At 37.6% G+C, this 15174-nt stretch overlaps 1 protein-coding gene across 1 annotated transcript in view; it reads left to right on the top strand.

Moving 5' to 3' along the window:
- Window positions 1-5989: 5989 nt before the first annotated feature.
- LOC118642706 (ATP-binding cassette sub-family A member 3-like) overlaps window positions 5990-15174 on the top strand; it is a 54851-nt gene continuing 45666 nt past the window's right edge. The window contains exons 1-3 of the mRNA XM_036280628.1: window positions 5990-6049; window positions 6370-6622; window positions 9382-9509. Coding sequence (XP_036136521.1) covers window positions 5990-6049; window positions 6370-6622; window positions 9382-9509 — 441 coding nt within the window. The remainder of the gene's footprint in view (window positions 6050-6369; window positions 6623-9381; window positions 9510-15174) is intronic.

Here is a 15174-nt window from a genome sequence, read left to right as displayed (position 1 = left end):
TGTCCATGTCCATTGGTTATGCATACATGCATATAAGTTCTGTGGTTTATCTCTTCCCACCCTCCCACTCCCTCTTCTGAGGGATGTCAGTCTGTGCCCTACTTCCATGTTTCTGGGTCTACCGTATTCCTCAGACTGTTATGTTCATTATATTCCATATATAAGTGAGATCATGTGGTATTTGTCTTTTTCTTCTTGGCTTATTTAACTTAGGATAATACTTTCCAGGTCCCTCCATGTCATCTCAAAGGATAAGAAATCTTTCTTTCTTACAGCTGCATAGTACTCCATTGTGTATATGTACCACTGTGGTACATATACCCTATGTCTTTTGACTGAAGCATTTAAACCATTTACATTTAAAGTTATAATTAACAGGTAGTTGTTTGTTTGCCATCTTTATTCTTTATGCTTGTGTTCCTTTCTCTCTATTTCTTCTTACATAGTCCCTTTAGCATATTTTTTGCAATGCTTGTTTGGTAATAATAAACTCCTCTAGCCTTTTTTGTCTGCAAAGCTGTTTATTTCACCTTCAATTATGAATGATAGTTGCTGTATAGAGTAGTCTTGGATTCAGTCCCTTGCTTTTCATTACTTTGTATACTTTATGCCCCTCCCTTCTGGCCTACATCATTTCCATTGAGAAACTAGCTGTCAGTCTAATTAGGAGCTCCCTTATAGTTAACTTTCTGTCTTTATTGTGCTGACATTAAGATGCTTTATCTTTAACACTTGCCATTTTAATTATGATGTATCTAGGTGTGGGATTTTTTTTTTTCTTTGGTTCATCTTGATTGGAACTCTTTGTGTTTCCTGGATTTGTGTGATATTTTCCTTCACCAGGGTAGGGAAGTGTTCTATTATTATTTCTTCAAACAGGCTTGCTCTTCCTTTCTCAAAAATCTTTTCCTTCTGGTACCCCTATGATGCAAATGTTGTTATGTTTTTTGTTGTCCCAAAGCTCCCTTAGACCATCCCCCTTTTTATTTTATTTTTCCAGTTGCTGCTCTGATTGGTTGTTTGTTTCTACCTTGTCTTCTAATTCACTGATTTGGTCCTCAGCTTCTTATCTACTGTTGATTTCTTCCAATGTATTCTTTATTTTATGAATGTCATTCTTCATTTCTGCTTGATTCTTATTCATGGTTTCTGACTCCTTTTTCGTGCTGCTGAAGTTTCCACTAAGTTCTTTGTAGTTCTCATTATGTTGCTTAATCTTCTCTCTTAGTTGTTTGAGTACCTTTATAACATTTTTTTTCAATTCTTTATCTGACTAATTGCTTGCTTCCACTTTACTTAGTTCCTTTTCTGGTGATTACTCCTTTTCTGTCATTTGAGGGTTGTTTCTTTGTCTCACCATTTTTGCAGTCCAGTGGTCCAGGGGCTTTTGGCCATGAGGTGTAATTTGCAAACAGTCTTCGATCTGATCTGGTCATGTGATGGCCCTAGTAGCTCTTGGTGGTTGAGTACGAGGCCAGTGGCTGTCAGTGGCAGTTTTAGCAGCTCCACTGGCATCTCTCATAGGGGCCAGTGGCTACTGTGGTGGGTCCGGTGACTCTTGCTGATGGTGATGGTGGCAGCAGGTCTGGTGGTTCTCGGCAGTGGCAGTAGCAGTAGGGCCAATACCTCTCTGCTGTGGTGGGGTGACAGTTGTCTGCTGTGGCAGGTCCTATGGTAGCAGTGGCCCTCTGCTGCTGGCATGACCTGCAAATGAGACCGCCCTCTGTTGCTTGTGGGTCCCATGGAGGCAGTGTTTCTCTGCTGCTCCTGGGTCCTGTGGGGCCTGCAGCCTTCTGCTGTGTGGGACTCTTGGAGTTGGTGGTCATTGGCCCTCTGTGGGAGCAGGACCTGTGCTCTGGCAGTTGTGGCTACATTGGTTGTGGGATTGGGCTCCATATTTGTGGCCTCTGGGCACTGGGTCTCTGCCATTCCCTACAGCCTCCTCCCAAGGAGGACCCTAAGGATCCTCCAAAATGGCATGGTATCCAATCCCAAGTGGGAAGATGTGCCTACGGGGCAGTGCTGTGCTGTGGTGACTGACAGCTCCCCTTCCTGGAGTGCCTAAATGGCCTTCTCTGAGTTCCCACACCAACAGGCAGATACCCACCCACACACACCCATGCACACTCTCACACTTACTCACTTGCTCTCTCACCCTCATTCCTGTCTGTGGCACTGGGTCTCTGCTGCTCCCCTCAGCCTTCTCCCAAGGAAGACCCTGCAGATTCTCCAAAATCATATGTACTTTTTTTTTTATGAGCAACAGTGAAAATATAACATATGAAATCCACAATTTCATAAATATTAATATTTAAGACTACCTAAGACATAAATTATAATGCTCAGATATATACATTTCTAGTGACTGAGACATAGAAATAGGGTACAGACTGACAAACCTCAGAAGAGGGGGTTGGGGGTGGCAGGGGAAGAAAGAGATAAACCACAGAACTTATATGCATGTATGCCTAACCATGGACATAGACAACAATGCTGGGGACGGGCGGGGGGGGGGGGGGGGGGACTGGGAAGAGGGTCAATGCGGGAAAAAGGAGAAACATCCGTAACAAAAATAAATTAATAAAAAAATAAATAAAAATACATGAATTGAAAAAAAATAAAATAAATTTTTAAAGGGTTAAAATAAAATAAAATGGTTTAGAAATATGAATTTTAGTGCTTCTGAAAACCTGGATTTTGCTGTTTCCATTCTCCTGGTGTCATTTCACATATTTCCTGTTGAAGATATTTTCTGTAACTTATAGTTACAACTAAAGCAGTGCTGTCCAAATAGAAATATAATATTATCCATAAACATAATATAAAATTTTATAAGACATTTAAAAAGTAGTTGAACTTAGTTTTAATATATTTTTAAAATTTTTATTGAATTTATTGGGGAGACAGTTAATAAAATTATACAGGTTTCAGCTGTACAACTTTATAATACATCATCTGTATATTATATTGTCTTCACCACCTCAAGTCAAGTCTTTGTCACCATTTATTCCCCCTTTACCCTTTTCCACCTCCCCTTACCCACCTTTCCCTCTGGTAATTACCACACTATCAGTTTTTTTTTCTTCTTTGCTTAGTTTCTACACCATTTTCAACCAGCCCCCCAACTCTCTGACAGCTATCAGTCTGTTCTGTTATCTGTGAGTCTGTTTCTATTTTGTTTGCTTACTTTGTTCATTAGATTTTTCATATAAGTGAACTCATATGGTATTTGTCTTTATTCAACTAGTTTATTTCACTTAGCATAATGCTCCCCAAGTCCATCCATACTGTTGCAAAAGGACCTTCTTTTTCATGGCCAAATAGTATTTCTTTGTGTAAATGTACCACAGCTTTTTTATCTACTCATCTACTGAAAGACACTTGGGCTGCTTCTAAATCTTGGCTATTGTAAACAATACTGCATTGAACATAGGGATGCATATAATCTTTCTGATTGGTGTTTCAATATTCTTAGGATATATTCCTAGAAGGAGGATCACTGGGTCAAATGGCAGTTCAATTTTTAATTTTTGACAAAATTTTATACTGTTTTCCATAGTGGCTATTCCAGTTTCATTTTCTCCACATCTTCACCAGCACTTGTTGTGTGTTGATTTATTGATTGATAGTAGCCGTTCTGGCAGGTTTGAGGTGTACTCATTGTTGTTTTAATTTGCATCTTTCTGATGACTAGTCACTTAGAGCATTTTTCATATGTCTATTGACTATCTGTATGTCTTCTTTGGAGAAGTATCTATTCAGACCTTTCACCCATTTTTAAATTGGGTTGTTTGTTCTTTCGTTGTTGACTTTTATGAGTTGTATTTAAATATTCTCTATTTTTTTTATGATTTTTCTGTTCCATAAGTCTATATCTCTCTTTTTATGCCAATACCATTCTGTTTTAATTACTGTAACTTTTTACTATATTTTGAAGCCAGAAAGTATGATGCCTCCCGCTTCTATTTTTTCTCAAGATTTATTTTGCTATTTAGCCTCTATGTGTCCTTTTGGATCGTTTTTCTATTTTGGTTTAAAAAATGTCATTGGAATTTTGATAGGGAGTTTATTTAATTTGTAGATCCCTTTAGGCAGGATGATCATTTTAACAATTTTAAGCCTTCTAATACATGAAAACAGGACATCTTTCCTTCTACTTTATCAACTCTAATTTCTTTTTTTTTTATTTTATCCTCACCCAAGGACATATTCTTGCATTTATCTTCAGATAGAGCAGAAGGGAGAGAGGGAGAAAGAGAGAGAGAGAGAGAATCATCGATGTGAGAGAGACACATCAACTGGTTGCCACCCACACGACCCCAACCAGGGCCAGGGACAAACTGCAACTGAGGTACGTGCCCGTAGTGGGAACTGAACCGGGTCTCTCTGGTCTGCGGGCCAATGTTCTAATCGCTGAGCCAAACCAGCCAGGGCCAACTCTAATTTCTTTAACCAGTTTTATAGTTTTCAATGTGTAAGTCTTGAACAAGTCTTTTACCTCCTTTGTTAAGTTTATTTCTAAATATTTCATTGTTTTTGATGCTAGTGTAAGTAGGATCGTTTTCTTAATTTCCTTTTCAATTATGTTATTAGTCTGTAGAAACTCAAGTATTTTTCTTTGTTGATGTTGTGTCCTCGAACTTTGAGTTTATTTAATTAGTTCTGTTAGTTTTAATTAGTTCCAATAGTTTTTTATGTGTGGAGTCTTCAGGGTTTCTGTATATAAGAAAATGTCACCTGTGAAGAGAGACAGTTTCACTTATTTCTTTCTAATTTGGTTGTATTTTATTTTATCATCTTACATAATAATTCTCATCAGGATTTCAAGTACTATGTTGAATAGGAGTGACGAGAGTGGGCATCCTTGCCTTGTTTCATACCTACCAGGAAAAAGCTTTTAGTTTTTTACTTTTGAGTATGATGTCACCTGTGGCTTCTCATATATGACCTTTATTGTGTTGAGGAATTTTATTTGTATATGTAATTTGTTGAATGTTTTTTATCATGAAAGGGTACATTTTGTCAAATGCCTTTTCTGACTCTAATGAGATGATCATATGATTTTTACCCTTCATTCTGTTAATGTGTTATATCACATTTAGTGATTTTCATATACAGAACTATACTTGCATCCCAGAGAAATTTCATTTGATCATTATGTGTGATCCTTTTAATATGCTGCTGAATTCAGTTTGAATAATTTTCATCTCTGTTTATTAGGGATGTTAGCCTGTTTCTTTTTCTTGTAGGATCCTTATCTGGGGTTGGTATCAAGGTAATGGTGGCCTCCAAATTCAAATTTGGAAGTTTTCTCTCCTCTACAATTTCTTTTCTTTTCTTTTTTTTTTTTAATCCTCACCCGAGGACATTTTTCCATTTTTTGTTCAGATAGAGCGGGAGGGAGAGAGAGGAAGAGAGAGAGAGAAACATCGATGTGAAGGGACACATCGAGTGGCTGCCACCCGCACGACCAACCAGGGCCGGGAACAAACTGCAACCGAGGTACGTGCCCTTAGCGGGAACCGAACCCGGGTCTCTCTGTACCGCAGGCCGACGCTCCAACCGCTGAGCCAAACCAGCCAGGGCTCCTCTACAATTTCTTTTGGAAAAATTTTAAGAGGATTGGTATTAATTCTTATTTAAATGTTTGGTAGAATTTACCTGTGAAGCTATCTAGTCCTAGAAACTAGAATAGGAAACATCAGATCCTGCAGAAATAGAACCACTTCTTCCTGTTATGTTTATTTATTGTGTTTTAAACATATTGGAACTTCATTAGATATTAAATAAGTTAATAGAAAATTATAAACAATATAATTTTCCTTATTTTAAATATATATTCTTGTATCAATCTTTAAGTCTAAATAAGGGTAAAGTTAGGAAAAAGTAGTAATACTGTTATATGCTTGATCTTCACATTATTAGGTTACTTAACATTAAAAAACCTTTTCTCCATACCTGGAGTTGAATATACACTCTTTGTAGAAGAATGGATTTGTTGACATTCAACCAATTTTCAGTGCTTCTCTGGAAAAATTTTACCATAAAGGTAGGTAAAAGAATTTATGGAAAATGTCTATAAATGCTCATTTGTTATAGTTCAGGATGTGTGTGTGTGTGTGTGTGTGTGTTTGAAAAATCTATTTCATAGCTGTAGGTAGCTCTTCCAAATCTATAAAACTGAATTAATCAGTACTATAGTCTGACCTATAAGATTTGTAGTGGAAAGGAGGGGTGGTATAACACAGTCCAGGAAACACTAGCTTTTTCAGAGTGAAACTGGCAGAAGCTTATTATAATAGAACTGTTCATTGGCATTGAATGTGTACTCTTAAATTGATTAACACTATCCTTTTGTTCCTCTTCTAGAGAAGGCAGTTCATTAATTTAATATCAGATGTCTTAACAGCATTGGTGTTTCCGATGTTGCTTTTGCTATTTCGTGCATTCACTAGTATAAGTGTTATTGGACCTCAGTATTATATTCGTCAACCCATCAGTGGTATACCTTCTTTCCTCGAAAATCCTCAAGAGTGGGAATTGGCTTACGTGCCTTCTAATATTACTGTAGTAAAAGAGATCATTGAGAATGCGAAGAGGAATTTAAACATCAGTATAAAAGGTTAGAAATTAAGGTTTTCTCTAAAACTTATCCTTATTTTTTTTTGATAGAGCTAAAACAATGCAGAAAAAAGAATACATTTGGAGGAATTACAGTACTCAATTTTAAGATGTATAATTGTAGTTATAAAGACAGTGTGCTATTGGTCAGGGATAGACACATACATCAAAGAACCCAGAAATAGACCTATACAAATAGGCCAAAATATTTTTTTACAAATGGTGCAATAGAATTCAGTGGAAGAATACTTTTTCAACAAATGTGCTGAACAATTGGACATCAATAGATACAAATAAAATCACCCTTTATGCAAAACTGCATCCAAATGAATCAGATCTAAAAGTAAAATGATAAAGCAATTGCATAGAAAATTTTTGTAACTTAGAGTAGTTGAAGAATTCTCAGATATGACACCAAATGCATCATCCATGAAAGAAAAAAATGGATAAATCAGACTTCTGATATATTATATTATTAGTAGTTGTTCCTGGAGTTAAAATATGCATACTTAATTTTCACACTCAGAATTAATTTTTTATCACTTTATCATAATGTCAAATGATTACCAATGTATAGATCCCTTTTATATTTTTTGTGTTGTAGTTTTCAAATCTATATAAGTTGAAAACCTCACCAGAATATGTTATAATTCACACACATATTTTTTAAAACTTAAGAAAGCTATTTACGCAAATATTTATTATAGCTGTTGCTCTTTCTTCATTCTCAGAGGTCCAAGTTTTCTTTGGATGTAATTTTTCTTCTTTCTGAATAACTTTCTTTCTGTAATAAGTTCTTAGAGCAAGTCTACTAGTCATGAACTCTGTTTGTTTGTTTTTCATCTGAGAATGTATTTATTTCAACTTCATGGTCTTGAGGTTATTTTTATTTAGTATAAAATTATGGATACACAGTGATCTCTTTCGACATTTAAAAAATATTTACCACTTTTTTCTGACCTCCTTGGTCTCAGGAAAAAAATCTTCAGTTATTTGAATCCTTGCTTTCCTATAAATAATGTAATTTCTCTCCAGCTGCTTTTAAGATATTTTATTTCTTTATTTGTCAAAAGTTTGATTTTGATGTGTCTAAGCACAGATTTTTTTTAGTGGTTTATTCTGTCTAGGGTTCACCAAACCCTTTGAATCTATATGTTTCTGTCTTTCAGCAAATCTGCAGAATTTTCGACGATTATTTGTAAAACAACATTGTTTTTCAACATAACCTTCTTACTCCTTTTCTAGGACTATGATGACACAAATGCTAGACATTTGGTATAGTTGCACTGGTCGTCAAGGCTCTATTCACCTTCTTTCCCATTTTTTACTCCCTTGTTTAGATTAGGTAATTTTTTGCTGATCGACCTTCACCAACTCCTTCCTCTGGTATTTCCATACAGCTATTTATCCATGAAATTGTTGTTTTTTAAAGCACAGTCTTAAGTGATCCCCATCTTCTGATTTACCTTAAGTTTTTTAAAAATAACTTTTTTTGAGATATAATGCACATAACATGCATTCACTCATTTAAAGTGCACAATTCAATGGCTTTTAGCATATTTCCAGAGTTGTGCAACTATTACCACAATTTCAGAATATTTTATCACCGAAAATAAGTCCCATGACCTTTAGTCATGACACCACTTTTTTCTGTCTTCACCAAGATTAGAAAAGCAATCTTTCTTTTTCTATGGATTTGCCTATTATAAACCTTTTATATAAATGGTTTATATACAAACCTTCCATATAGATCTTGTAGAAAAGCACTATGTAATCTTTTTTGACTGTCTTCTTTCACTTAATTTTTTTTTTTCTTTATCTTCACCTGAGGACATTTTCCGTTCAGGTAGAGTGGGAGAGAGAGAGAGAGGAACACAGAGAGAGGGAGAGAAACATCAATGTGAAGGGACACATCGAGTGGCTGCCACCCGCACAACCAACCAGGACTGGGGACAAACTGAAACCGAGGTATGCGCCCTTAGCGGGAACCAAACCCGGGTCTCTCGGGACCGCAGGCTGATGCTCTAACTGCTGAGCCAAACCGGCCAGGGCTCACTTAATATGTTTTCAAAGTTTATCAGTGTCTTGTCATGTATTATTACTTTATTTCTTTTCATTGCCAAATAATATCCCCTTGTATGAATATACTGTATTCAGTTGATATATCCTTTATCAGTTCATGGGCATTCGGGTTGTTTCCACCTTTTGGCTATAAATTATACTTCTGTGAATATTCATCTATTAGTCTTATGTATACATATGTTTTCATTTCTTTTGGATATATACCTAGGAGTAGACTGAATATCTCATATGGTAATGCTATGTTTAACTTTTTGAGGGACTGCTAGATTTATATAAAGTTCTACCATTTTACCTTCTGGTCAGCAATGTATGTAGGTTCCAGTCTTTCCACATCTTTACCACCACTTGTTATCAACTGTCTTTTTTTATTATACCCATCTCAATGGATGTGAAGTGGTATCTCTTTGTGATTATGTTGCACATTTCTGATGACTAATGATTTACCTGTATATATATTTTATAATGATTATTATTTAAGATTGTAGTGGAACTTTATAAAATACCTAAAATTGTTTTGAGTCCCAAATATCTATTAAATACTTATGATACCAATATTTGAGAAACAGTGTTTTAAATTTATAATATTTAGACAGGCTTTTGTCCTTATAAAGTAGTATCTCCTCTCTCATGAGGACTTATCAGATATTTTTATTTAAGTGAACAATTTTACCTCTACAGTTAAAGGCTTTTCTTCAGAAACTGAGTTTGAGAAGTATGTGAAGTATGACTATAGATCTCACAGAGTGCTGGCTGCCATTGTTTTTGACAATGACTTCAAAAACAGCAATGACCTTCTGCCCCTTCAGGTGAGAAAGTTTTATTTAAAGTTTTCTAATAATTGTACTCCTAGTTTCTAGAATTTTAAAGAATTTGACATAACTAATTGTATTTTATAAATGAAGAAACTAATTTTCCCAAGAGGAAACTATTAGTATACAGTAGAGCAAGGATATGAGTCCAGATCTAAGTAACTTTATGCCTTTGCTCCTAATTATTGCATGTTGCGGTAAAGAGAGACACTGTGTCATCCATGCACAAGGCCTTAGATTCATGGGAAACTTTGACTACTCAAGCAATGCTTCTAGTTCTACAAAGCATGGTGCAATAAATAATCCTAAAGCAGATTCATCTTCACTAACAGACAACCAGGCATGGAAAAATTCTCTTTCTTTGAATACAACAGAGAATTTAAGTTCTTTCATAAATCTCTAGGGAAAACTCTAAGGCTCAGCCACACTGATTTAGAGTTAGGACATCTATAGGCATTAGAAGAATCTGATTATAGCATAGCCAATGGGCAGGAGAGAGAAAGACATGCTTTGAAAATGGTGTCTCCTTAGAAGATGTTATAAAGATGATATCCTGGTGGTGATGGGAATAAATGGTCAATCTGTAGTACATAAACATGGAGCCAAATTCTGTGTTTAGAATACAGATGCTCATTAATAGAAGGCAAGATTAATAAAACCACTAGTAGAACAGCACATGTTATTTCTGTGTGTCCCATCCTTCCATGTCTCTATTCTATGCCAACTTCCTTCCATTTACTGAGTCATTATCTATATGCAGAAATGGATTTAGCTTCAACAATATGCGTTGGCTCTATGTCTTCAGTGTCATTTCAAGATTTATTTTTATCACTGATTAACTGTGCTTGTGTCCCCAAATATTTGAAATAGATTCCTGACACCAAAATTCCCCATATTATTTGCTCAGGTCTTTGGTCTTCTCCCCCCACCCCCCAATTTTATTGAGATACAATGGACATATAATATTTTGTAAGTTTAAGATGTACAATGTAGCCTTGTCTGGTTTGGCTCCTTGGTTGCAGCACTGGCCTGTGCACAAGAGGGTCGCGGGTTCGATTCCACGTCAAGGGCACGTACCTGGATTGCAGGTTTGATCCCTCGCCCTGGTCAGGGTTGTGCAGGAGACAGCCAATTGATGTGTCTCACATTGATGTTTCCCTCTCTCTCTCTCTTAAAGGCTTATTATAAAGCTACAGTAATCATTACAGTTTGTTAATGACATATGATCAACAAATAAATAGCATTGTAATGATTTAATATATATGAAAAAAATAAACCCTGGGCTTTCTTCATACTACAAGGTAATTACAATGGATTACAGATTTAAATTTCAAAGCTAAAACTATAATGCTTTTAGTGTAAAACAGACAAAAACTGTCTTTACATGGAGGAAGAGGGGGTAGCAAAAGTTTATCTGGTCATAGAAAGCAATAACCATAAAAGAAAAATTTAATAGATTTGCTTTCATCAAAATTAGAAACTTCTGCTCATCAAAATATACTGTTGGCTTCTGGTCTGGACAAGATGGTGTGGACCCATTGCTTCCTGTGCCTCCTTGCTAAGCACAACCATAAACCCTGGAAACATTCAGAGGCAAACAAGGAATGCCGAAAGGTGGTAAGAAGGCTGCAACTTGGTTTAAAAACACCAGACCTGGAAGAGGAACACAGGGGCATACATCTTAATGCACCATGCTCAACAGAAGGCAGCCAAGACCCAGCATTTTTTTTACCCCAAAACTAGCAACAAAAGGTAGCCCTGATAAGCTCATTCCACTCTAGGAACAAATGAAAGCCTCTCTGATAGCTCTTGCATGAGGAATGGATCCAGAATCCTACCAACAGTTAGTGGCCAGAACAATTCCCAGCAAGGTTGAGATGTTCCTTCCTCATGGTTGTATACTGGGGAATGGGAGCAAGAGGAACTCAGACACAGGTGGCCTAGTCTGGGAAGCGTCTTTGTCTCCCCAGGCCTGAGACAACCCTCCTGGAAAGACACTGGAGTGGGTGGACTGGCAGACCATCAAGATGGACCCAGCCACAATATGTAGCTGACCCGGGAAGTCTATGTACCTAACACCCTTCTTTTCGAGATTCCAAAATAGCAGTGGAGTGAATGGAAGCTACACAGACCATCTTCCAGGACCAAACTGGAATTACAACGAAAATACAGACAAATCATCAGGAAAAAGCAACAAAAAAGCAGTTTGCGAGGACCATATAATGAGGGACCCTGACTCAATCCTGGTAGGTTTGCGGAGGTGTGAGAAGGGGGCTGGGAGCTCACAGACAGCAGTGGCCTTAGCTGTGAGCAGTGCCCTTGGGTTAAACTCCCAAGCGGCTCCACAGCACAGAGCCGGGATAGACGTTAAAATAGCCACAGCCAGTCAACTTGGGCTCCAGCAGAGGGAGGATGGACTGGACTGGAACTGTGAGGGGACACTTGGTATTTGGAGGGTGCTCAGAGCTTTTACTGAGTTGCAGCCACGCAGGATGGTGGTCATTTTACTCCTTCCCAGGGCTCTGGGGAGAGGCGGAGGCCCCTCATTCGGAGATTCAACCCCACCAGGTGGCCATTGAAATGCAAATTGAGTAACAACCAGCATCTGCCCCACCCTTGAGAAATCCCGTTATGCTGAACACCTGAGGGAATTTTTCACTCAGCTGAGAAGCCATGGCTCTTCAAGTAACTGATATGGATAGCCTCCAGGCAAAAAGCTAGAGGATAACTGTACTATTCCTGGGCTAGCAACTCTAACCAAGAAAGTAAGACTTGACAGTGGTGTTTAATGTGGGTCCTCCCTGTCTCTTCCAAACCCAGGAAAGGGAGACACAAACAGCAGAACACCAACACCCACAGGGAAAATTTGGCAGGCTTCAAAGCCCACTATGTTAGCCAAAATGGTGAAACACAGAAACAAAAGCTAAATGAAAGAAAAAGAGACCTCTACCAAAGATGAGATAAATGAGGTGCAGTTAAGCAAGTTAACAGAACTAGAATTTAGAGCCAGGTTCTTGAGGAAGCTCAACAACATGTGTAAGGACATGAGCACCATGAGTAAAGACATAAAAATGTTGAAAATCAACCAGTTGGAAATTAAAAACCACCAAGAAGAAATGAAGAATGACATATCAGAAATAAAGAACACATTGGATGGTCTAAATAGAAGAGTAGAGGAAGTGGAGGACTGGATCAGTGAAATAGAAGACAGGGTAGAAAAAATTAACCAATCAGAAAACAAAAAGGAAAAAACAATTTAAAAAAAAAGGAAGACAGCCTAAGAGAACTGTAGGACAACTGGAAATGTAATAATATTCACATCATAGGAGTCCCCAAAGAAGAAGAAAATGAGCAAAGGTTAGAGAATATATTTGAAGAAATAGTGACAGAAAACTTCGCTAATTTGGTGATGGAAGAAGGCATTCAAGTTCAAGAAGCATAGAGAGCCCCAAATAAGAACCCAAACAAGCCCACACAAAGACACATAGTAATCAAAATGCCAAAAATTAAAGACAAAGAGAATTCTAAAAGCAGCAATCGATAAGCAACAGGTTACCTACAAAGGAACCCCCATAAGGTTTCAGCTGACTTCTCAACAGAAACACTACAGACCAGAAGATAATGGCATGAGGTAATCAAGGTCATGAAAAACAAAGATATGAATACAATACTACTATACCCCGCAATGCCATCATTCAAAATAGAAGGTGAAATGATCTTCCCATACAAAAAAAAAAAAAAAAAAAAAAAAGGCTAAGTGAACATTAGCACCAAACCAGCACTGAAAGAAATTTTAAAAGTATTGTTGTAATTAACAGAAGAAATAGAAAGAAAAATACAACCACACTAAACAAAAATGGCAATAAATAAGTACATATCAATAATCACCTTAAATATAAATGGATTGAATGCTCACATAAAAAGACACAGAGTAGCTGATTGGATAAGAAAGCATGATACATCTATATGTTGTTTACAAGAGAACCATCTCACAACAAAAGACATACATCGGTTGAAAGTGAAGGGATGGAAAAAAATCTTTCAAGCAAACAAAAAGGAAAAAAGCTGGGGTAGCAATACTCATATCTGATCAAACAGATTTCAAAATGAAGGCCATAACTAGAGACAAATAAGGCCACTACATGATATTGAAAGAATCTATCCAACAGGAAGATATAACCTTGACAAACATATATGCACCCAATATAGAAGCACCAAAATATATTAAACAAAAGACATACATTGGTTGAAAGTGAAGGGATGGAAAAAAATCTTTCAAGCAAACAAAAAGAAAAAAAGCTGGGGTAGCAATACTCATATCTGATAAAATAGACTTCAAGATGAAGACTATAAAGAGACAAAACATGCCATTACATAATATTGAAAGGATCTATCCAACAGGATGATCTAAGCTTGATAAATATATATGTACCCAAAATAGGAGCACCAAAATATATTAAAAATTTTCTGGAAGACTTTAAAGGAGAAATCGGTAGCAATACAATCATAGCAGGGGACTTCAGCACCCTGCTGACATCACTGGATAGATCCTCTAGACAAAAAATTAGTAAGGAAACACAGACTCTAAATGAAGCACTAAACCAAATGGATTTAATAGATATTTACAGAGAATTACACCCCAAAACTACAGAATTCACATTCTTCTCAAGTGCACATGGGACATTCTCAAAGATAGACCACATGTTAGGACACAAACTATGACTCTACAAGTTCAAGGAGATTGAAATCATATCAAGCATCTCCTCAGATCACAATGGCATGAAACTAGAAATCAATTGCAACGAAAACATGCAAAGACATTTGAACACATGGAGGCTAAATAGCATGTTATTAAACAACAAATGAGTCACTGAAGAGATCAAGGAAGAAATTAAAAACTTCCGGAATCCAATGAAAATGAACACAAAACAACACAAGACCTATGGGATACAGTGAAAGCAGTGCTGAGAGGGAAGTTCATAGCACTACAGGACTACCTCAAGAAGCAAGAAAAAAAGTCTCTAATAGATTATCTAGCCTCACAACTTAAAGAACTAGAAAAACAAAACAAAAAGGATACCTCAGAGAAAGTAGAAGAAAGGAAATAGTAAAGATCAGAGAAGAGGAGGAAAAAATGGCAGCGGAGTGAATGGAAGCTACACAGACCATCTCCCAGGACCAAACTGGATTAACACCAAAAATACAGACATCGTCAGGAAGGGACAACTGAAAGGCAGCATGGAGGACCACATAACCAGGGACACTAACTCAATCCTGGTAGGCTTGGAAGAACACGAGATGTGGCCTGGAGCCCACGGTCCGCAGCGGCCAGGGCTGGGACCAGCAGACTCGGCTGGGACCAGGGGACTCGGCTGTGACCAGGGGACTCAGCTGGAAGCTGCACCCTCAGCTGGGTCCAGCTGCCTTGGCTGGAAGCTGCTGCCTCCGCCTCGGCTGCATCTGGTGACTGCAGCTGGGTCCAGTTGCCTTGGCTGGGTGCTACACCCTTGGTTGGTGCTGCAGCCATGGCCACCCTTGGCTGGAGGCAGCGCCCTCAGGTTAAAAGTACCAGGCGGCTCCACGACGCAGAGTCCAGACAGAGGCTAAATTGGCAGCACCCACTCAACTTGGGCTCCGGCAGAGGGAAGGCAGACTGGACTGG

Source organism: Molossus molossus, unplaced genomic scaffold, assembly GCF_014108415.1.
Source record: "Molossus molossus isolate mMolMol1 unplaced genomic scaffold, mMolMol1.p scaffold_m16_p_3, whole genome shotgun sequence".
Taxonomy (NCBI): domain Eukaryota; kingdom Metazoa; phylum Chordata; class Mammalia; order Chiroptera; family Molossidae; genus Molossus; species Molossus molossus.
The sequence above is the reverse complement of the archived record's forward strand: the minus strand, read 5'-3'. Positions and strand labels throughout refer to the sequence as shown.